At 47.9% G+C, this 25,367-nt stretch overlaps 1 protein-coding gene across 1 annotated transcript in view; it reads right to left on the reverse strand.

Annotated features, from left to right (window-relative positions):
- Positions 1–25,367, reverse strand: part of DRG1 (developmentally regulated GTP binding protein 1) — a 92,041-nt gene that overhangs the window by 11,431 nt on the left and 55,243 nt on the right. The window contains exon 7 of the mRNA XM_085636227.1: positions 21,608–21,775. Coding sequence (XP_085492353.1) covers positions 21,608–21,775 — 168 coding nt within the window. The remainder of the gene's footprint in view (positions 1–21,607; positions 21,776–25,367) is intronic.

Here is a 25,367-nt window from a genome sequence, read left to right on the forward strand (position 1 = left end):
GATTTTAATACAGTACTGGACATTGATCTGGACAGATCGCACCCCCCGTTGCGTGCATCCGAATGTAAAAAACAAGCAGAAGCGCTTAGGGGCTGGGCGGAGGGTACTACACAACGCATGGCGAGTGAAAAACCTGAGACATAAAGAATACTCCTTTTATTCCCCACCACACCGACTACATACACGCATAGACAGATTTTTCTGCACTTGGGCTTTAATGGGTTCTGTTAGCAAAGTGCTGCACATGGGCAAGACATTATCAGATCATAACCCGGAAGAGTTAATCCTCCAATGGGGTAAGATCCCAACCCCAATACTGACCTGGAAGTTACAACCCCTATTGCTGGAAGACCAGGTCTTCCGTAGCACGCTATTAGAGGAGATTGTTAATTATTTTTCCGAGAATAAAGGAACTGCTAGTACCTGTCAGCTGGAATGGGACGCCTTCAAAACAGTTTTAAGGGGAGTAGCAATTGGCACGAAAACGGGAGTCAGACTCGCTCTTATAGAACAGATCACGGAGATTGAAGGTAAACTGCATACACTAGAAGGGGAGGCAGCAGGAACAAATTTGCAATTGACGCAATTACAGGAGGCCAACATACAATATGCTGAGCTTCTGGAGGAACTGCGCACAGTAGATTATCGACTCTGCACGCAGAGACAACACACACAAGCAGATAGAGCAGGACCCCTACTGGCACAGTTGGTTAAAAATGCTCCCTCACCATCCCCTATTTTAGAAATCCATACTGAGGGTAATATAGTTAACACACAACTGAAAATCAACACTGCATTTAAGGACTACTATGCGCACTTATACAGGCAACCAGTAGGCCATAGCGACACAGACTTTGATACCTTCTTTGATGGGTTGCAATTGTCACAGCTTATACAACAGCATAGAGATGAACTAGCACAGCCGGTGACTGGAATGGAAATCCAACAGGCGATCAAGGCTTTACTGCGCAATAAAACCCCTGGCAACGACTGAATACCTGTCGAATTTTATGCGGTATACGCTGATTTGCTGGTGCCTCATTTACAGTGCCCGTATCACGAGTCGCTGGAAACAGGTATGCTCCCCTCCACTACTTTGCAGGCGACCGTGGTTTCACTATTCAAGCCTGGACGAGACAGCTCTGACATGTCGGGATATAGGCCCTTATCACTACTCAATTCGGACTATAAAATCTTAAGTAAGTTGTTGGCATATCAACTCTGCCAGCTTATCCCAAAACTGATACATACTGATCAATGCGGGTTCGTGCCAGGAAGGAGTACGGAATTTAACATCAGACGGTTGCATCAAATTATGTCCGGTACTCTCGGTATGGGGACAACAGAGGGTTGCATTTCACTCGACCTGCGACAGGCGTTCGACTCACTGCACTGGGATTACATGTTTTACGCCCTCTCTAGGTTTGGTTTACCAGCAGAATATATTAAATGGGTAAGATTATTATATACGAACACCACAACGCGTGCACGTACAGGACAGCATATCTCCCAACCGTACACTGCGGCTAGAGGTACCAGGCAAGGATGCCCGATTGTCGCCATTATTGTTTATCTTGGCACTGGAACCCCTTTTGCATAGACTCCGCTCCCTAATGGGGTGCAAGTGAATAGTGAGAGGTCACACAACACATTGTCTTTATGCAGATGACCTCATTTTAAATATGAAAGACACTGATATGAATTTCGAGCCTCTGCCCTCAACTTTTGCTCTTTTTCAGGAGTTTACTGGCCTCTCGATAAATGCCACCAAATCATATGCATATTTTTTCTACGACCCCACGCGTACTGGCCAGTTACATTTTAGTCAATGGAAGTTCAACATAGCGCCGGATACCTTTCGGTATTTGGGAATACAGATCTATCGAGATACAACTGATTTGTTAGATGGCAATCTGACTCGTGCGGTAAATGCTCTCAAGCCCCAGTTTAAGTTCTGGACCTCACTGCCTCTATCAGTGGCAGGGTGGGTCACCATAACCAAGATGGTGTTACTGCCACAACTGCTTTATTATTTCACCAATCTACCTATACTTGTACCAACGGGGATTTTTAAATTGCTGAATTCTTTAATGAGAGCTGATTTGGGGCACAGGACGCAGACGAATTGGCCTACTGAAGCTACAATTAAGTACAAAACAAGGAAGACTGGGGGTGCCGAACTTGAGGGCATACTGTTACGCTAGTCAGCTGCAATGGCTGGTGTATTGGTTAGCAGGTCGTAATTTGCAGGAATTAGATATGTCAAAATCGGGAATGGGACCGCGGAGATATCCACAGGCTCCTATTGCCCAGGGCCAAGATTCCACCATCGACACCACACCTATTACGAATAGCAATAACATATTGGAGACACGCCTTGAGATACACAAAGCGAACACCACCATATGCTCCTACCATCCCACTGCTGGGTATTCCCACACAGACAGGTGTAGTTACTAATCGTACCCTGCGGGCATGGGCTGACACGGGAATTACTACAATAGGGGCGGTTCGGATGGTGTCCTAATGTCACACGAAGCCTTCGTGCGTGAGCATGGAGCTTCCGATAGAATATTCCTATTACATGCAAGTATCTCTAGATTTATTCGGGATACATGGACCCAAGGGGGCATCGAACCTGCTACAAACACGTTACTTACTATGCAATACCTGATGGGACATGGGGCACACCTGACCAAATGGCTGTCTCAGGGTATCCATGACGTAGCGGCGATCTCGTTGCAACCACTCCGTGACAAATGGGTAAGAGACGTGGGCCGTGAATTTACAGACAAAGAATGGGACACCATAATAGGTTATACCAAGAAGGTGTCTCGTAATCCCAAATTTAAATTCATCCAATTGATGCTGCTACACAGAGCCTATCTGACCCCACGTAGACTATGCACCATATTTGCGGGAACGAGGGACACCTGCCCGCGATGTCACACACCCAACGTGGGGCTGATACACATGGTATGGGACTGCCCGAGATTAGGGCATTACTGGACGTCTGTATGTCAGATATTGAAGGACACTGCACCAGTGTGCAATAATGATTCAATGGAATATTGTATATTGGGCCTGGGGCCGCATGGGAAGAAGGGTAATCCAACACATAAGTTCTCTAACCTTGCGCTTCTCCTAGCTAAAAGGAACATTACAACACGTTGGAAAGCCACTAGGGCGCCATCCTTACAGGACTGGCATGCGGAAATGGTCAGATGGGGAAGAGCAAAAGTGGCTGAACTACAAAGAGAAGAGCATAGGGGTTTGCGAAAAACACCAATATCTATGGCTTGGAACACACTGATGGAGGAATATGCTGCGATTGACATACTATCATACTGAGAGAGCACAGTTGCACCTAGCCGGGCCCCGGATTAAAAGCGGTGATCACACATGTCAACAATGTCAGTGCTTTCAATCACAGAGAGAAATGGGGTGCAAACAGGAATGCATACGGAGAAACTGTGTACGCAGGAACATGATATGGGCATGTGAATATACTATTAATGGGAAGTGTTGGCTGGGTTCGCGGGAGGGTCGGGGAAGTTTGTTCTTATAAGTTAGTTATAAAATGAGAAGATTTGATTTTGGAAATTTAAAATGTTATACAATGGCTGATTTCTGTTGGTTGAGCGGGAGTCGTAAGACTGCACATTGTTTTAAAGCCATGTACCCACTCTATTGTACTCAAGAAATGAAACCATGTTAATTGCGCACTGTATAAGATCCTCCGAGATACTGTTGGGATCCGGTGTATAACTGATGTAAATGCACAAGACATGTGATGTACGAATAGAATGCTAACTTTGCCTTTTTCTTATATGGGTAACTGATGTACAAAATCAATTAAAAGAAAATTATTAAAACTAAATAAATAAAGTGGACTTTGAGCAAATGCAAGCATAGATATATGTATTTATAAAAATGTATGTTTGTAGGTGGCCCCACCAGTATTATTCTGTGGTCCAATGTGTGCACTCCCTAAAAGTTATCACTGACTGTCTTATCAATAATTTGAGCAATGAACCTATGGAAATGTCACTGTTCTAAAATGTACATCAATCATGGCAACAGAGTGCAGCACACCTTCCTGAAGGTGACCGAACTCCAATTACGAATCAAGTGCCCCCAGGACCTCATAAATGCGAAACGCAGCGGAAAGACCAGCGGGTCTTATTAACCCAGGCAAGCACAAAGGCATTATCTCGGTTACCTGTGCACCTTAACGGGGTTCCCAGCATTAAAAAATGTACATGCAAAAACTGTAAACAAAATGTGGTCCCACTGCCTCCAATTAAAATGCTCTGCGAGATGTAGGACTGAAACACTGTTAAGGATTGAATAATAAATCTCCAATGGAGGCAGTTGTGGTATCATGGAAATGTACAGTAAACCTAAGCTTTTGAGAAATGGCCTTCTAATAAACATGATTCCAGGTGCGCACGCTTACATATATCTATGAACAGAAGTGCGACTATCCCAATTGGCTTAGCCAGTAGGAGACAATCGTTACAGACAGCTTAAAAAAAAAAAAACAAAAAAAAAAAAAAAGGAAACTGTCGATACTTCCCTCAATGAAAATAGGTTTATGAGTTTTTTTGAGAGGAACATAAGTCATCCCTGAAGGAGGTGGTAGAAGCCATTCTCAGTAAGAGGAAACTGGATTCTCCTACTGAGGATTCTTTGGTTCTCTCAGGGGGAGGATACTCCTTTGGTTAGGGAAAGGAGGTAAGATCTCAAAAAAGACCAAACACATGACTAGTGAAGTTCTTTCCGTGGGCAGCCTGATCGCTTCAAAGGAGTGAGAACAATCTTTGGGTAGCCTGAGTGCTATAGATGACCCTGGTGTCCTTAGCGGCACAATTAGTAAGAGCAGCCATGTTGGTGCAATTAGTATGGGTGTCCCTCGCTGCACAAAAAGAATGAGTGACCTTCATGTCACAAGAGACTGCAGTTTCGAAACCGATAATGAGGAATACCCATTTGGAATGGAGTTTGAGGAAGAGGCTGACATATGTTTAATCCACTAGAGGCCTTAATTAATGATTTCCTCGATGAGGACCTGGACCAGCCTTCTAGTTCAAAGGCAATTAAAGACCCTTCGTGTGTGGAGAAGTTCAATCCTACCTGCATTACACACCTGAGGGTCAGAGTGGTGGCCTCTGGATCATGTAACGTCTTATCAAGTTTTGGATTTGCTAGTACCTTGATAAGGAGCCATGTAATCTAATGAGAGCTGAGTGTCCCAGGACATTTCTAGGTAGCATGTCAGGAATGACGCCTAATTTAGATCCAGAGTTGTTGACCTTCCTGTTTAAGACAGGGCGAGACTCTAGAAAGGTCTATGAGTGATGCCTTAAGTAGGATAAAGATAGAGTTTTAGACACTCTGGGACCACTGGCCAGAATACTGGATTTGACAGAGGAGGCCTCCTTTAAGGGCGTCCCTGTGGATGCGGAACTTCTCCGTGGCTATAGCCAACGGGCATCAGGCCTCCTCCGGAATGCCAATGCTGGATTAACTGCAGAGTTTAGGAGGGTTATTCTAATGAGAATAAACCCAAAGTTGGGACACCTTGCCAACCAGGAGACCCAAGGGGACCCGAATGGTCTACTCTTCGGAGAGAATTATATCAAGACACTAGGAAAATATATCTCAACTTTTCTGCCTTCAATAAGCACAATCTGATATGAGAAGCATGTTCAGCAATTGTGGCCATCAAAGGTCCCAGTACTACCAGCGGGGTTACGGAAGGAGTTTCCACGTGAACAGCAGTTTTACCGCAAAGAGGTCACTCGCATCGCTCACGAGGCAGCAGGGGCAGATTCCATGGATCCCAGGAGGAACTTTCCTTACATATAAATTGTTTGGAAAGGTTGGCCAGTTTGTACACTTTGATGAGCTTCAGAGCCACGCTAAAAAACAGTGCTGTATTGACCCAAACGGATAATTTTACAGCAGTATTTTATATCAATCGTTTAGTGGGTGCAAGATCAAAGCAACTTGCGGACCTGGCCAAAAAGATTTGATATTTCTGTTGGGAGTCAGACGATTCTATTGAAAACAGAGTTTATTCCTGGTCATCAGAACAAACTAGCAGATTCGAACTTGAGGTTTCTAAGGGATTTCAACGACTGGAAGCTGAATCCAGTGTTTTTCAAGTATTCTGTGGGGTCTGTTTCAGGTGGATCCATTTGTTAGACAGACCTTTCAGAGATCGTTATTACAGTTGGAGGACAGACACAAAGGCTTTTGCAGTGGATGTTTTGCTTCAGGTTTGGAATGAAGAGAATTGTTATGCGTTTCTTCCATTTGCGCTAATATAGAGGGTATTACTAAAGGTACGGAGGGAGCGATGCAGCATCGTCTTGGTTACTCAGTTTTGGAACACACAGGTGTGGTTTCCGGGAGTAATGGAGTTGGCATTAGAAATTCCATGATTGATTCCAGTGAATTCAGACCTTTTGGTAGGACAAAAAGGGGAAGAGCATTCTCTTGTGTTAGAAGGAAACATGAACCTTCTCCTATAGAGGATTTCATGAGATCTGGCAGATACTCAGGCCTTTTAGGAGAGGCTGAGAGCCTACTGTATACTCATGGGCACCAGGAACAAAAGAGAGATATAATATACAGGCGTATGGAGAAAGTGGTGTAGTTGGTACCTGGAACGGAATTTGGATCCTATGAAGGCTCGAGGTAGATCAAGCAAATGTCTGCACAGAATTGTTCAAATCAAGCCTCTCCTATAAAAAACTGTTAACTGTCACATGTCTGGTATGTCAGCAGGACATTCTCTAGTGAATGACTGCTATTGGCAGTGATACTTTGATCTGCAAGGTAATTAAGGGAGTAAGACATAGGCGTCCTCCTAGGGCTGGGTATGATTAATTATGGATCACTGGTTTTATTTTTGACCTGTTTGTCTCTTGGCCAGATAATTCCTATCTTTCAAGAAGACAGTTATTACTGGAGTTGGAGACTTTACTCTGTCTAATATCTTTTAGAAGAGTCTTGGATGTTAAGGCGTTTGAGGTCTGCAATAGGTCTTATTTTCTGGATGGGATTCACTTAGAGTTATGGAAGAGTATGGAAGATAACCAAAGCAATGTCTGGAAACATCTTTACCCCTCTATCACTTACTGTAGGAACCGGTGTGTTGTGAATTGCATGAAAGTTTACAAACTAAAAATGCTCGAGTTCAGACGAGATGGTGAGGATCAGTTATTGATTTCTTTTAGCAAACCCTATATAGCAGTATCTACAGCTACTATTTCAAGATGGGCCAAGAGTAGTGATGTCCAAAGCAGGGGTATTTTTGTCTAAATTCAGCGAACACTTCTCATGGTGCAACAGCCAGTAAAGTGTTCTGGGCAGGAAGTTCACTTGCACATATATTGAAAGCGGCAGACTGGTTGAGTGCTTCCACTTTTGCAAGCTTTTACTCTATGCTGTCGAGCATGTGAGCAGTGTGGCTCAGGGAAGCTTTAAAAACAATCATAATGGTAGCCTCCAGTCTTGTAATAAAATGGCGATTCTCCAATTACCATACAGAGAAACTCCCGATTTCATTAACGACAATGGAGGCTTGTCCGCGATTGTAGGACACAAGACTGAACGAAGGCGGCGAGTTAGCGAATTGGAGGCGGAGATACTGCACCTCGAGCGCGGGGTTTCGCATACCCCTACCCATGAGACCCAACAAATACTTAATGTCAAGAGACAGGACTATAGGCAACTGCTCTTGGAAGATGCCAACCAACGCGCCCTAGCTGCCCGGCACAGAATATATGAGCTGGGTGAACGCACCGGTAAATTGTTGGCATGGCTGGAACGTAAGGAATTGGCTGCGTGGTGGGTGGGCACTATCAAAAGGTCCGATGGTGAGCTAATCACGGACCCTCAACACATTGCCGAAACGTTTGCAAACTACTATGAGCAAATATATACTCCACCGCAGAACTCGCAGGCACGATGGGCGGCAGACCCCCTTGCCACTATTGACATGCGCTGTGTTTCCCAGCAAGATAAGGAGGCTCTGGAGGTGGACATTTCAATTGAGGAGATTCAAAAAGCCATTCGAGATGTCCGGTCTGGCAAGGCCATGGGCCCCAACGGACTCCCGATAGAACTCATGAAATCGATGGCTCTGAAGCTGGCGTCCCACTTGCTGAATTTATACAATGAGTGCTACGAGACTGGCGTCCTCCTACCCGACATCCGTACCGCCACCATAGTTGTTATCCGCAAACCCGGTAAACCAGAGGACGAGTGTGCATCATACCGACCCATTTCCTTGATCACAGTCGAGGCCAAGATTCTGGCCAATCGTCTGCTTCCATATCTCACTGCACTGATCCACCCGGACCAGTCGGGATTCATGCCAGGTCGTAATTCTGCTCGTAATCTGCGCCGTGTGCACGGGGCACTGGGCCGTGCTGCAACACTTCAAGAAGATGCACTCCTGCTTGCGCTCGATCCCAAAATGGCGTTTGATACGGTGGCGTGGGAGTATCTCTTCGCTGTCCTGGCCAGTGTGGGGGTTGGGTCCCCGGTTGATAGGGTGGATCCGACTGCTATACAACTCGCCTACGGCCCATGTGTCAGTAAACAATCACCGTTCGAGCTCCTTCTCCCTAGGCCGAGGCACGAGACAGGGCTGTCCACTGTCGCCGCTCCTTTTTGCCTTGGCACTTGAGCCACTCGCGGTCTGGATCCGGAGTGACCCTGAAATCAGGGGACTTAAATGGACGGCAGACCATGAAGACCGTATTTCTTTATATGCGGACGATATTTTGTTGAACCTGGCTTCCCCGGCGCGCTCGGTCCGTCAGGTACTCCATATTTTTAATATATTTGGGGCCCACTCGGGATACCAGATCAACTGGTCCAAATCGGGTTGTTGTGGGATACAGGGCCGCCGCGTATCGCCATGCAAAAACTGACAATGGGCTGGTACGACGGTGGGATCGGACTGCCGGACTTACGCCTTTACTACCAGGCAACACAGTTGATCGCAGTCAACCAGTGGGTGTTCGGGTCTCATGATGATCCTAGCTTCCGTACTGACCGCTGGCTTTTGGGGAAGGGAGGTTATAATAGGGCATTGTACTCAAGCCCCAAAAATTTGGGCCTGACTGGCCCCACGGCCCGGACGGTGGAAATATGGCACATGCTTCAGGGGCGCATGGGTTGGTATGGGCGGCTGCCAAAGGCCACCCCACTCTGGGAGCCGGATTGTCTGGGGAGACTGAGCACCTGCGCTGGTTTCGATAAATGGGACGTTATAGGTATCTCTACGGTGGGGGATGTATGGATTAAAGGCAAGAAGGCGTCCTTCACGGAGCTTCAGCTTAAATACCAGCTCACACCCTCAGAGTATTATCGATATCTTCAAATTAGCCATGCTATCGACGGCGCCCTCCCCGGTGGTGCACCCCTTCCAGACTCCTCTCCTTTGGAGGACAGACTGTTGCTGGACCCAATGGACCGCAGGGCCATCTCCTTGAGGTATAAAAAGTTGGTTAATAATCGTACTGATCCAATGCGGAAATTACGAGCCAGGTGGGAGACGGATTTGGGAGACATGGCTGACAAGGATTGGGTTGAAGCACTAGCTTCCCCTCGGGAGGTAGCAATACCGATGCGACTCCGCCTGGTTCAGCTCAAAGTGCTGCACCGTGTGTATTTTGATGCCGCACTGTTGTGTAAATTGGGAAGACGACCGGACGCGCTCTGCCTACGACAATGTCACCAGACTGGTACATTTCTACATATTCTATGGGCTTGCCCACTAATTCAGCAGTACTGGATAGAAGTCACCCGACAGATGGCGAGGTCCGTAGGTAAGCCCATCGCCCCCTCTCCTCAGCTCTGCCTCCTTAATGTGTGGGACGATATGGACCTTACCCAGGCGGAGCAGGAGTGGTCGGCGGTGGGATGGGCCATTGCTAAAAGGAATATTGCCCAGAAGTGGGGGGTAGCCACCATGCCGCTGCTGCGCGGGTGGGCCAATGATATGGATATAGCTATGGTGGCGGAGAAAACGGTCTACAAGAGTCGAGGCTGCCCTGGGAAGTGGGACCACAAGTGGGGCCGATGGAATAAGTATCGAGGGGACATCTGTATTTCTCCAATGGTGGAACTCAGAAGGGAGAGACAGGCTATCCTGGATAAAATGGGGACAAGTGCGGTGACCTGAACTCTTAACCTCTTCTGTGCCCATGACGAGATAGTCTCGTCATGGAGCACGGTCGCGCTGTGCCCATGACGAGACTATCTAGTCATGAAACCCACCCGCGTGGGAAACGCCCGGCACAGGAGGGGGAAAGGGCGTGGCACCGAAGGGGTTAAAGCCATCACTCGTATACTGAGTGCGGGGGGCCCCCTGATCCCAACATGTATATGTAACCACCTTTGCAATATGTTACTGACTGGTTTGTTTCAATGCTTACTGCCCTGGGGGTATCGCTTGTCGTCTCCAATGCCTGAATGTATACTTTGCCTGTGTAGGTGCCGATTAAGTGTCATGGATGCTGCTATGTTGTGGATTTTGTTCTCAATAAAAATGTTATAAAAAAATAATAATAATAAATTTAAAAAAAGACAATGGAGGCTAACTGTTATAACCTGTTGTGTTGTGTGCATCTTCCTCATTGCTACTCATATGTGCCCAACCACCACACCCATGCATTACTTTACAATGATTAAGTTGTAAGAGTTTTTGTGGATTATGCATTAATATTGCTTATGCGGATTATTAATCTTGTCCCTCACAGAGGTAATGAATATTTACTTGCATTCTTTCCTATTGGTATCACTTGATTTTTTTCCCCCAGAGAATTCTTTGCTGTGAGATTTTCACTAACCAAGCCAAGTGCAATTTTTGGAAATTTCCAGAACAAAGCAAAGTGGGATTTGTTGTTTTATTGAATCACAGCTTTAAGTGGAAGATACTTAGTTACCATGGAGCTATATGCAGGGGCATAACAAAGGCTCCCGCAGTGCAAGGGGGTGGGGCAGGCTAACCCATAGTGGAGGGGGGCCCCCTCAGCCCCTACTGATCTGAGTGTGAGGGGCCCCTTCAGCATATCTTGCAGGGAAGCCCCTCACGTTTTGTTAAGCCACTGGTTATATGCTTTTATTCACAATGTAGTGTATGTTCCTAAAAGAGCTGCATGTTGGGGCAGCATTAAAAGGTTATTGAATAATGTTAGCCTCCGAGGCCTTTAATGACATCAAGATTCTCTCTGTATGGTAATTGGAGACTCGCCATTCTCTTTCCACAAACCACTAACAGCTGCATGCCAGCTGTAACAATGCCAGACTGCGGGAGGCAAACCCCAGAGGATAGGAGTAGCCCGCAGATCTTAGCCAGTAGCCAGTCCCTCTCCTTTTTATAGACTTTTTTCAGACCCTGGTTTGGTACTGCAAGCCCAGGGCAAGCCTCATGTTGGCTCAACCAGTAAAAAACTTTCTATGCCAAGGTAAGTTATGAAGGCTTAGGCCGTGTCTAGTTTAAGTATTATAGTAATGTCAATTCATATCCAACCCTCCCGGTCCCAACTAATGTTAATATCATAACAGTTCAAACAGGCTGCACAACACCACCCTTAAACAGCTTGAGAATCCTATACTCACGAAGGACAGATACGTTACATATCCATCACCCAGTACTGTTCAAGTCCACAGAAAAACTACCAATCACCACTTGAACAGGCATGGAATAACTTAAGACATCCATCACATACCACTGGCCAACAGGGGACTCTAATTTAGTCCAGCACACTTGGCCCAAATAGCTACATACTAGGAAGGCTTCTTGACATCTCACACAATCATATGAGACAATAATAACAAAGTTAATCCCATAAGCTCTTCCCACCTCACCTTCCCCCCAACCAATGTCTGCTCGGGACCATAAACTGTAAACTAAAGATCTCAGAATGGACAACTGTACAGTAACTTACTCTGCATCAAGGGACATGCGGAGCTGCTTAAAGGTGAAAGGTTACAGAAAACCGTAAACTCTCACACTTCTTATATCACACTGCTTAGGGCTATGTCCTATAACACAATATCTTCACCTCAGTGGTCATCACACATGACATGGGGCACTTTCCACATAGGGTCAAAACTTAAACCGTACACAGTGTAGCCTGTTACTCATGTAGGCAAGTGCTTCAGCAACCCATCGAGGATAGAAACCATAATATAAATGTTACAATAACTTCACGCTACCAAACACTGAGATGGTGAGTCATAGGGGATTGTGTTGAAACTCATGAATAAATCAATTATTGATGGATTAATGATTTGGGCACCATGAAGGAAGGTGACCAATTGCCAATAACATTTTAATTCGATGTTTCAAGTGTCACCAAAAATCTTGACCAGGGGTGCTGGATGACATCCATTGGATAATTAGGAAGTGCTGAGACCCAAGAGCCTCGAAACAGCAGCATCTGATCAAGTATTTCAGTAACCTGGACAAAGCTACCATGTCTTTCACTCAACCATCTGAACAGAGCCAGAGTGAGACGTTCATTGATAGTCTGTGTTGGACTTGGCCCTTATTGTCCTAAAATTTTTCGCTTTTCCCCCTTGCCTTTTTACTGACATGGTGTGTCTGAACTGAAAATAATAAATGTTGTGCAATGGTTTACGCACCTTTATTTCCACCATTATAGAAATGCACCTTTGTAAAATGTCACTTTTAAAATGGACGCCATTTCTGTCTGCTTGTGCCGCCTGCCTGAGGTGGGTTGGCGGTCTAGTGTTTGAAGTGACAAGGTGCTCTACACTTCCCCCACAGTGACAGCTGAGGCTGGAACTGCCAGGGACCTTCTAGAAGCTTCCAGCCCTTTCTCGTAGTTGGGAGGAGGGGTGTATATGTAGAGCAGTAGAGATGACATGTGCTCAGACTGAACGTGGACTTGATTGAGAGGGGACACTCTGCCAGGTGGTACCGCCGCAAGGGCCTGTGTGCTGGCCCCTGAGCCCATCTGTACCCCTCTGCTGTCCACAGGGCCAGTGAGAACCTTTGCTGGAGTGAAGACTGCTATGTCAGGAGGAGAGCCACTTTATGGGAGATAACTGCTTCTAGGAGCTGCTGTCCTGTACTGATGAGTGCCCACTGTCTGCTGATCTTGCCCAGCCTGGCCTGCCTGCTCTGCTGCCCTAGCGCCTCGTGAGCGCTATACATTGACTGCCTGTATTCCCAGGAGGTGAGGAGTGTGGGCACTACTTCCTTGTGTGGAACTCTGGATCCTCGCCAGCTCCCTAGCGCCTGGGAGGCACTACTTTCCTGATTGCCAGAGGAGGAGCGGACGCCTGCAGCGTGGTGCTGTCATAGCGCTATATCTCCATCCCTAAAGAGAGGAGGAGCGTGGATCCTGCAGCTGACGTCTGATGAGGGAGCCCCCCTGCATGTTTCCCTAGCACCTCGTGGGCGCTATATGTTGAGTGACTGGGCTCTTCCTGCTGCCTAGCGCCTTGTGAGGACTGCAGCGCTATCCAAGCCCCTAAGAACTTTCCTGCCACCCAGCGTGGGCGCTACTCCCTCTGGTGGGACCCTGGGACTGTGAGCCATCTAGCGCCTCGTGAGTGCTGCTTCCAGCCCCTGCCCAGGAGAAGGTGCGTGGGTCCTGCAGCGCTGTGCTGCCAGAGTGCTATATTTGCATTGACTGTGCTCTGCTTGCTGTCTAGCGCCTCGTGAAGTGCTACAACTGTTTTCCAGCCCCCAGGACTCTTAGTCCTGCATCCCACGGACAGCGTTGCATTTATTTTGCACAACTGCCCCGCTGGACAGTGGGCAGCTGCCACGAGGGGCATATGGTTTGGGACGCATGGTGGGTTATACACCTAGGTGGTATTCCCATGACGCACTACGGATGTTTGGCATGATGTGTTTTCTGCACCATGTATGCTGATAAAATGCATAATGTGCTTTCACGCCTAAGGAAATACCCCAGGCACCTGTTTAGGCCTGCTCTGACTTACGCTAATATTATACCCACTGTTAATGGGATTTTTGCCTAATGTTTTTATTCTATGCCTGATGCCTTACACTGTTGGTAGGCCTGATGTTCACATTGAGGAGAGGTCCAAGGTACTTGTGTGGGTATGAAGTATAATGTGCTTATATGCATAATGTTATGCCCAAGGTTATGTTATGCCCAATGTGACGGATACCTCATGACTGATGCCTAATGATTTTGCTTTTATGCCTCAGGAGTTTAGGCCCAAGGTGACGTAAGCTGGTAGGCTGCATAATTGTGTTTCTATGGCTAAGAGTTATTTCTAGGTTTTTGCCTGAGCCAAGGTGGGTACGCCTAATGCTTTCATATTGATGATGCCTCTGTGCTCACATGCGTATGCCCTATGCTAATGTCTCTATGCCTAATGTTTTTCCCTAATGCCTACGGGGATCTTCCAACCCAGCAAGGTGGGAGAGGTGCTGAATAGCCCAGCTAGGTCCCAGGGAAGTGAGAGGGTTGTAGGGCCTCACGTCCTATCTACAGGAAGGAGTGAGACGGGGAGTTGTCCTGAGGTGCCCCAACCGCAGTCTCAGGGCCTGGAGAGTTCCATAAGGGAGCCCCAGGTTGGGAGCCTAGGCTGTCCAGATGTGCCGTCCAGTGAAGGGGATCCCCTAGTGTCAGGAGAACCAGGGGCGTCTGTAATCAGAGCTCCAGAGGTTTGGGGGTCTGCTCAGTCACAGGGTTTAGATCTTGGGCTGGGATGCCAGGTTCAGGGGCTGCCTGACCTGGAGGGAGGGGCACTTGTAATCAAAGTCCCTACCGGTTTGACTTCCAGGGGTACTTCTCCAGGTGGGAGGGTGCGGAACTCTGGGAGGGGGTGCAGAGGGAGGAAGGTCTTGCCTCTGGCACCGGCTCAGCCACAGGGCTTAGATCCTGGGTTGGGAGGCCAGGGACAGGTACTGCCTGACCTGGCGGGTGGGACATCTGTAAGCAGTGTCCCCCCAGAATTATCTTCCAGGGGTACTACTCCAGTTGGGAGGGTGCGGAACTCTGGGAGGGGGTGCAGAGGGAGGTCTCGCCTCTGGCACCGGTGCAGCTTAAGGGTTTAGACCCTAGGTTGGTGAATCAGTTGCAGGGTCAAGGCTCTGGACTGGGGAGAGAGTGGTGGTCTGAGGGTCCCTCGCATGGGAGGTGGGTGAGGAACCCAAGAAGGAGATGTAGGGGGAGGAGAGCCTCGCCCCTGATGGCTGGTCAGCCTGAGGGTGCGGACCCCAGGGACCAGTGGCAGTTTGGAACTGCAAGGAGGAGAAGGAGAGTGGCCAACGGGTACTACGGGCCTGGGGCTACTGCCCCCCACTCTGTGAGACCGCAAAGGCAAGAGACATCTGGATGGCCTAGGGGCCGGTCCTGGCCGCACCCGACTAGAGAGTGCCAGTGGGGTGACTTAGTTGGTCAAGGGAGGTTTGAGAGAGGGAACCATTGAGTTCCAGAGTGGCGGAGAACCTGCGGGTGCCCCTGCAGTTGCGGGCCTGCGCCCACGTTTTCTCGCCCCAAGCAGGGAAGCCCATCAAGGCATTGAACGGCCTATCCTGGCTTTTGGCTGGGAGGGGGTGGTGTTGGACTTGGCCCTTATTGTCCTAAAATTTTTCGCTTTTCCCCCCTAGCCTTTTTACTGACATGGTGTGTCTGAACTGAAAATAATAAATGTTGTGCAATGGTGTACGCACCTTTATTTCCACCATTGTAGAAATGCACCTTTGTAAAATGTCACTTTTAAAATGGACGCCATTTCTGTCTGCTTGTGCCGCCTTCCTGAGGTGGGTTGGGGGTCTAGTGTTTGAAGTGACAAGGTGCTCTACACTCCCCCCACAGTGACAGTTGAGGCTGGAACTGCCAGGGACCTTCTAGAAGCTTCCAGCCCTTTCTGGTAGTTGGGAGGAGGGGTGTATAGGTAGTGCAGTAGAGATGCTATGTGCTCAGACTGAACGTGGACTTGATTGAGAGGGGACACTCTGCCAGGTGGTACCGCCGCAAGGGCCTGTGTGCTGGCCCCTGAGCCCATTTGTTTCCCTCTACTGTCCACAGGGCCACTGAGAGACTCTGCTGGAGTGGAGACTGCTGTGCTAGCAGGATTGCCATCGTAATGGAGGATGACTGTTCTTGCCTTGCATTAACTGTCTCCTGGCCCCTAGCGCCTCGTAAGCGCTACATTTCAAGTGACTGGGCTCCTCCTGCTGTCTAACGCCTTCTGAGGGCTGCAGCGCTATCCCAGCCCCGATGGACTTTCCTGCTTCTTAGCGCCTCGTGGGCACTATTGTCTACATTGCCAGAGAAGAGGAGCACTGTCTGTTGTCCCTGGAGCTGTTGGGCCTCTCTAGCGCCTAGGGAGCGCTGCCTCAAGCACCTGCCCAAGAGAAGAAGGTGCGTGGGACCTGCTGCGCATGCTGCCAGGGAGAGCTGGTTATTGTCAATGCAGCGCTGTGCTGCCAGAGCGCTACTTTATTCTGGGGGTCCCTGGACTTGGGAGGACCCTAGCGCCTCGTGAGCGCTACAGCTGTGACCCAGAAGGAGGTGAGGAGCGTGGGCGCGACTTTCCTGTGTGCTGCATTTTAACCCCCCCCCCCCCCGGAGAAGGCCTTTGGGACTCCCCACGTTATTGCCAGAGAGAACCCTGCAGCCAACGAAGAAGCGGGAGCAGTGCGTGCTCCATTCCGGCTGCCCCCATCGCCTGCCAGCAGGATGGGGCCTATCGGGGCACAGTGCCGGTGCCCAGAGATTGCGCAAGGACTCCAGAGAGCCCGGTGAGTAGGTCTCAGTCCCAGCTTGGTGGGGGTGGTGTCGGGGCACATTGTCGGTGCTTGCCTCCCCCGGGTGCCGCTCTGAGGGCACCTTGGTGCCCGTGCTGACCTTACAGCAGCCCCGTCTGACAGCGGGCAGCTGCAACCTTGGGGAGCACTGTGAATTTCAGGGGTCCCGGAGTTGGGCTCCCAACTGCGCAGTGGTGCCAGTGCTTGTTTTTGGGCCTGACTCCCAGCTGCCCTGCGAGTGCGCAGGCAGCTGCAACGTATTGGGGGGCATTGTACTCCTCCGGAGAAGAGAGAGAGGAGTGAGAGACACTCCTGTCCTGCCCCAGCGCTTTGCTTTTTCTATTTTTGCAGCCGGCCCTGACTTTGCGGGACATAGGGCATTTGAGCCCCGGAGGGAGGCCAGTTGGCCTGGGGCCAGTTTCAGAGTGTTGTGCCCCCGATTGGGGTGAACAGTGTTTATGCTGGCGGGGCCTATTGCCCCATATGATTTATTGCATAATATTGTTGCCAATGCTAACCTGTTTAGGCCTAATGCAATTATGCCCATAAGGTTGATGCCTAATGTATTTCTCCCAATGCATTGATGCCAATAAGGTTTTTGGCATGCCCACTGCTGATGGTGTTTATGCAAATGTGTTGATGCTTACTGATAATGCCTCATGCTTCAAGCCTCATTTTAATATGACTATGCCTGATGCCTTACACTGTTGGTAGGCCTAATGCTCACATGTTTATGCCCACAGGTTTATGCCGAGTGATAATGCTTTTCTTTCCCTAATGCCTGCACTGCTGGTTTTATGAATACTGGGCCTATGACTCATGCATCATGCATTTATGCTCATGACGATGTCTCATGTGATGCTTTATGTTTATGCTTAAGGCTAGTTGCACTGTGGCTAAGTGCCTGATCTGGCCAGGAGGTACTGGCTGCTTTACGTTTATTACTGAGACTCGCATTTATTCTACCTGTGCTTGTGATGACTCTGGCAGCGGACCGATTGGCGCTGCCCTGTAAATAATCCCCATGTAAAGTACTACCCAGTGCCAGTTGGCACAATGTATATGCACCTGTGATGGTTCTACAAGGTGTTCTTGTGAGAAAGTGCCATCTTTCTTGCATGGTATGCCCCCACTTTTTGCTGAATTGATGAATGTACTTTGACTGAGTGTGCCCTGGACTCCTGCCAATCAGGTGCCCAGGGCCTATGTTCCTTCCCTAAAACAAACAAAACCCAAATTGGCAAACCCTGGCCACATGTCAGCCCCTGGTAAATGGTACCCTAGGTACCAAGGGCCTTGTGACCAGGGAAGGCCTCTAAGGGCTGCAGCACTCATTGTGCCACCATTAGAGGCCCTGTACCCTTACACACACACACTGCCTTTGCAGGCTGAGTGTTTGGGTGCAAGACAAAAACAAAGTCGACATGACACATCCCTATGTGCCATGCCCATCACCTACACTGCCATGGCATACATCAGCCACCCCTCTAGCTGGGTGCCTTATGCCAATGGTGTGGGCGCAGGAGCCCTGTGCCCCTACAGTACCCAGGTCCATTCCTATGCACTGTAAGTACAGTGCTGCCATTTAAGAGTACATGGTGCCGAGAGCTCGTCAAACACGAACTCCACAGCACCATAATGGCAACACTGAAGACTGAGAAGTTTGGTATCAAACTTCTCAGCACATTAAACCCACACTGATGCCAGTGTGGGATTTAATGTACCAAGCACCCCAGAGGGCATCTTAGAGATGCCCCCTTAAACCTAACCTACAATCCACGTCAGCTCAGATGCTGCCTAGGCTGCCACACAGCAGACATGTTGCTGGACCCCTGGGTGGGAGAGCCCCTGCTCTCCTGGGCCTGCAACAATGCACATCCTGGGCGAGGTGCTAAATCTCCTCCCCCAGGATGGGCAGGGGGAAGCTTCAAAGGCATGCCGCCTCTGTGAGCTTCCCCAGGCCACTGCAACCCCCCACTCTGGCGGGAAGCTTTGCCCGGAAACCCCAAATAAGGACAGGGGACGTGCCAGCCTGCCAACCCCACCCCTCAGGTGGGGGAGGCGAGGTGAAGCACATCTCTGGGCTCTCGCCATCTTGAAGATGGGAAGCCCTACCCTATCAGGACTAGGCTACTGCCCGCTTCCCACAGGAGAGGCGCAGGATAGGGGGTGTACCCACCCCAGGACAGGGACCCATTGGTCCCTGCCCTTCACCTACCTGTAACACCCCTAAATCCAGTATTTAGGGACACCCTGAACCTTCCTTCCCCAGATTCTAAACTACAAAGAAGAGCAAGAAGAAAGAAGACCTGCCCTGCAGCTGCTAAGAAGAGGAAGACACCAACTGCTTTGGCCCCAGCCCTACCAGCCTGTCGACCCTCGAACCTGCTCCTGCTCCAACCCGGCATCTCTTGTGGCCAGCAACCTCACAAACCCCGGAGGACCTGGCTACCTTTTGGCTCTAAGCCCCTGGGACTCTCATGAGTAGAGGCTCTACTCAATACCTACCTCTAATCCCTGGCAGCAGCCTGGAACCGCGAACCCAGCACACTCTGCACCAGCCAAGCCTGGCCACTGCCGGCGTGAACAAAGACCACGAGGACGACCCCACGGCGACTGTGACCCTGAATCCGGCACGCAAGGACCTCCTTCGACAGTCCTGAAGAAGCCTGCAGCCTCAGAAGAAGGTGCCCCCCTACTGCGATCAACAGAGGGTAAGATTTCCCAACACCAAAAGGCACCCCTGCACGCGGCGCCCCACGGCCCCCTGTGCCCAATCCAAGGGTACCTACCTATCCTCCAACTACCCAACTTACCTCTCGAAGTGATGGTGGCACCTGAAGAATCCTCGTCTCCGAGCTTGCAGTCTTTCTAAACCGGAAATTTCCCATTGAAATCAATTGAGCGCCCGAAGGCCCAAAAGCACCCTGCACCCAGCCGCCCGAGTGGCCCTGGCAGTGCAACCTCTACACCTACCTACTTCCCCACTTGCCCTGAGTAAGTGACCAGGAGCCCAGCTCCCACAGCCGCGTGGCTTGCCAGTTAGCAGCCACCAACAAAGGCCCCCCTATCCCTCATAGGATAACATTGGGCCTAACTCTCTCTGCACCCGGCCGCCCTAGAGTCGCTGAGGGTGAACCAACTGTACCTACCTGACCCTGGGGGACCCCTGAGTCTATGCCCAGAACCTCAACTCTGCCAGTCGAGTACTTACCTTTAAACCGATAACTTTATTTTCCTCATAGGGTAACATTGAGTGGCTTTTTCCTGAAATTTCTTCTAAGTGTGGACTTTTCAAATCTTAAAATATTCACCAAAAATCAGCCGAGTAACGAAAACGAAATTACTCACCTTCTCTTAGGTGAGCTCCCAGTGCTGGATCTTGGTGCCCAGCACTGACTCTGAAAAATACTTACAACTGTACTTACCCGTAACCAAATTTTCTTCGATAGGAAATCATTGACTGTTTTTCTGTGAAATTTCTTCTAAGTGTCAATTTCTGCAATCTTTAAATATTCTTTAAAAATCGTATAATATCTGAGACCGTAATTACTTACCTGTTTTGGATAAAGGTCCCAGTACTGAGTCTAGGCACCCAGTACTGGATTACAAAAGTAACGAGAACATACTGTACCTGCAACTTGAATTTTCTTCCATAGGGAATCATTGACTGTTTTCTTTGAAATATTTTCTAAGTGCCAACTTTTAAAATAGCTAAATATTGTTTAAAAATCATTACAGTAATTAAGTCGACTTTCATCACTTGATTCTAAGTACTGACCCAGGACTGAATCTAGGATCCAGTCCTGGAATTCCAAAAGTAATCCTAAAAAAACTTGAAATTTCCATTGAGCTCAATGCATTGTTGTGTTTAAAATAGAGTTGCCTATTGCAACCACTTGTAACTGTTTACAAAAGTCAATTGCATATTGCAAAAGTATTTATATAAAACATCTCATTCTGAGAAAGTATATTTTAAATCCAATTGCTGGTTCTAAAATAAAACAAGCATATATTTTTTATATATAAACCATTGGCATAGAGTTCAGTTATTGAGTGTGTGAGACCATTTGCTGACCGAGTGTGTACAACAAATGCTTTACACTGTCCTCTGATACTGCCTTACTGCTCGACCAAGCTACCACTTTAGAGAGTAAGGTTATATCTAACTTTAGCCTCTGTCAAACCCTGGGGGACTGTGGACTCTGTACCCCCTGTACCTATTAAGGAACAGTATATACAGAGCCACTTTCTCACAGTTCTGCATAATACACATGCCGTTTTTCTCACCTAAACTGGTGTGGTCTCTTTTTGTAGTGTGCCTCGTGTGTCGCCTGTGTGTGCTGCGTGGATGCTTAACACATTTCCTCAGGAGTTTGGCCCACCCGCTCTGCACCACGCTACCCCGTTTCTAACAGTCTGCAAGTGTTAGAAAATCAAGACTATGCAAGTAGATTTATTCATCTCTCAAAAGTTCTGACCACTAGCTTCAAAAACTCCAAATGGTTTAGGAAAAACATCTGCAGGGAAAGTGATAAAACATCACACTGAAAAGGGAAGCCAGGTTGGCATAGCAATCATCCATGTTCCAGGCCCTAGAGAAAAATAATATTTTCTTTGTCCTAACAAAAAAAAAAAAACTGCCACTGAATCCTCATGTTGTGCTTGCTGGTATAGGTCCTTTTGGAGACTCCCTACTCTGGTAGTCATTTACATGTGTGGTCTGCAAAAGGAGATACAGCTGTATGTACAGTTATCTCAGCCAAAATTCCTCTGCCATTCGGTGCACATAGACTGACACTCTGTACCACTTACATTCGCACCAGACGAAGGTAGTCCCATATCTTCTCCAGTAAGTCATCAAAATTCCAGCGGTGGTGAGCAGAGATGGGCACACAGTGTGGCACCTTGTAGATTATGTCCAGCTCCTCCAGGGAGATTTGATCAATCTTATTCAGCACATAAATACAGGGGATGTAAACTCTGCAAACACAAAAACCAAACAAGTTCATCAGTAGCTTATGAAATCATGGGGGAAGGGAGGAAGAAAGGTGAAAATATAAGGGCAGCATTGCATGGGTATTGAATGTGTCAGAAATGCTGAAACAATGTGAGAATGCAGAAAAGGAGACTAACAAAAGCTACACCTGAAGATCCAATGAACTGACACTAGTCGGCAAAAGCTATAAAGCTGCAAAAAACAAAGGAAAAATACATTTCAAAGAAAAAGTTGCTATATAGCAAACTTCTGTTGACAAAGATTTCTAACATGTCTATTTTCTTTAAGGATTTCTGTGAGAGTTACATCTCTTTCCGGCTACCTAAGAACACTACGATTACAGGCGGACGCAGTGCCTCCACAGTAAGCCCTGCTTAGAGTAGGTGAGGATGTGGGACTGTAGTGTTGTGCCATAACAGTGATCCAGTTTAGGAAATATACCAGTGGGTGGGGAGGGAGGCAGCCCAACATACAGATCCAGTTAAATCAATTAAATGAACCAGTGACAAGTCTGGACTGGGAACCATTCCTCAGCCCTGTAAACACCATGCCCAAAACTTGTGTGTCCAAGTAATTGGGATACACAGTGCCTGCAAATACATCAATAACTAGTGCACATTAATTTTGACAGAGCAGCCAGGCTGACATGAAAGACTAAACGGTACAAAGAAATCGCAAAGGCGGACATGGCACATTCTCATGATCAAAGAAAAAGCCTTTACACAAGGTCCACGCAATACTGAAATGTCTCTCAAGGATACAGTGAATCAGGGAACTGCTCCTGTAGAAACAAGCTTAAAGAAACTGCATTCAGAACATAGGGTGCTAGACATTTCCAAGCAGCTTTTTTTTTCTTTTTTTAACATGGTCACTGGTAACTGCCAATGCCATTCCATCTGACTACCTAATCGCAAGGAGTGATCGCACAGAAGGACGTGGTGGAGGAGTTGCAATTATCTATAAAAACTCACTCTCCTGCTCCCTACTCCCTAAATTGGCTTTGGAGAACTCGCAAAGCATGAGTTTTCTTCTTAAAACCTCCCCACAGTCATCTATCGCTGGGGTTCTGATTTACCGGCCACCGGGGCCGGCTAATGGTTTTTTAGAAGTTCTGCAGCCTGCCATCTCTCCCCTGGTTACTAAATATGAACACTGTTTAATTTTAGGGGACTTTAACATCCACATGGATGCGCCTCTCAACCCGGAGTCAATTGAACTGTTAGATTCCTTAAATATGCTTCATCTTTCTCCTTATGTGACCCATTCCACACATGACAAGGGTCACATATTAGACCAAGTTTTTTCTAATAAATCGATTGAAATGGATGCTCCCTCCCCCGTAGCTTGGTCCGATCATTACCTACTGACTTTTAGCATTAAAGATTCTTCCGCTACAACAGCCAAGTCTTATACACCCACGCACCAGTAGTTTCAGATCTTTTAAATCAATGACCACGGCGGCCGTAGGAACCTTTCTGAAATTACATCCCCCCCTCATTTAATGACAATCTGGCTGCTGACGTATCTTCTTTTGACAACTGGCTCGAATCTTGTGTGAATAATTTGGCCCCTTCCCAAATTCGTGTTGCTAACAGAGGTAGACCTACCGCACCATGGTTTACGGCTGACCTTAGGAAAATCAAAAGCCATTGTAAACATCTTGAAAGGACATGGCGACAGGGCTATGACTCCTGTGCAAAGCAAACTCATAAAAATGCATTAAAAGCATATTACTGCAAAATTCGCACAGCCAAAATGTCTTTCCTTAACCAAAAAATTGAGCAAGCTGGTAACAAATGTGGCGAACTTTTCAAAGTAGTGAAAGATTTTACTTCTCCTAATGTCATAAAAAACCCTTTTTCCCCTACCAAAGCTTGGACTGATGAGATTGCTTTATTTTTTTTCAATAAAATTTCTGTTATACAAGCCTCTTTTGATGCAACAAGCTCCAACTATGACACAAAGCTGGATCGGCTGCTCCAACAACCTCCCCCCACTATAAACCACCTAACACATCTCCCTGCCATTCCGTTGGAGAAATCTCTACATCTCTCCGCGCCCTGAAATCTGGCTCCCCTACCGATCCCTGTCCTGCAAAAATCTGGTATCGATTGCTGAGATAATCAACCCTGCTGTCAACAAGATATTGAATCTCTCACTTTCTATGGGGACTGTCCCGGAGCAATGGAAGCTGGGTAAAATTCTTTGTTGAAAAAACCCTCCGCTGACCCCTTGATAGCGAGTAATTATAGACCCATCTCACTGCTCCCTGTCTTATCCAAAACTTTAGAGAAGTATGTCAATCACATCCTCGGAGATTTCTTAGAATCCAACAACATCCTACACTCTAGCCAGTCTGGCTTCCGTGCTAATTTTAGCACTGAAACCGCTCTCCTTGAGGCCTCTGAATTAATTAAAGTCACTCTGGATAAGGGCGGACGAGCAGTGCTGGTCCTACTCGACTTATCTGCAGCTTTCGATACCGTACCCCATGACCTTCTCTTAGATCGTCTTTGGAGGTGCGGTATCGGGCACCTTGCCTTGCAGTGGTTTCGGGCCTATCTCACCGACAGCAAACTGTTTGGTCCCCTCCTTTTGAGGCCCGCATTCAAGCTATGATTGTTGGAGTCCCTCAGGGCTCCATCCTGAGCCCTACACTTTTTAATGTGTTTGTGGCTCTTCTGGCAACGTTGGTTGAATCATTCGGCGCCAGTATCGTCTCTTATGCAGACGATACTCAACTGCTATTTACATGTGCCAGAGATGAAGTCCTTGATGGGAATAATATTAAGCTCTGCATTTCAGCAGTCTTCAGTTGGTTTAACACCAATCACCTGAAATGCAATTCAGATAAATCTGAAATGATTTTCTTCGGCGGAGCGCCTGATGGAAATTGGCGTGACTGGTGGCCATCTAACATGCCCCCGCCCACCAATCTGGCTACCACGGTAAAGAACCTGGGGGTTAAATTGGACAGTAAACTCTCCATGAATGCCCAGGTCCAATCGGTGGTAGGCACATGCTTCGGTTTACTCAGGATGTTACAGAACTTTCTTCCCCTGCTTTCTCAATCTCACAGAAGGATAGTCGTGCAGGCCTTGAACCGGTCTCGTCTCGACTAGGTCAATGTTCTATATCTGGGTCTACCGGAATTTCTTCTTAATCGTCTCCAGGTGGCTCAGAATGCTGCTGCGCGGGCGATTTTTCTTGCTGACTGACGCACACATACTCTCCCCCCCCCCCCCCCCCCTTCTGAGAACACTACATTGGTTGCCAATACATAAAAGAATTTTCTTCAAGGCTCTGGTCCTTGCCTTTAAGGCTTCTCATAATATCGGCGCACCCTATTTAAGAGCTCGCTGTTTACACTACGTGCCTACACGTTTGTTGCGGTCCTCTTCTGCTCATCTGTTTCATACGCCCAGGTTCTATCTTTCACGACAGGGTGGCCACTCCTTTCAGGTTCTGGTATCTTCATTATGGAATAAACTCCCTATTGATCTGCGCCAGGAAAAGGATCTTCTGTGCTTCCGCCGCAAATTAAAGGCAATGCTGTTTTAATATTCTCTGTGGCCA

Source organism: Triturus cristatus, chromosome 11 (assembly GCF_964204655.1).
Source record: "Triturus cristatus chromosome 11, aTriCri1.1, whole genome shotgun sequence".
Lineage (NCBI taxonomy): Eukaryota > Metazoa > Chordata > Amphibia > Caudata > Salamandridae > Triturus > Triturus cristatus.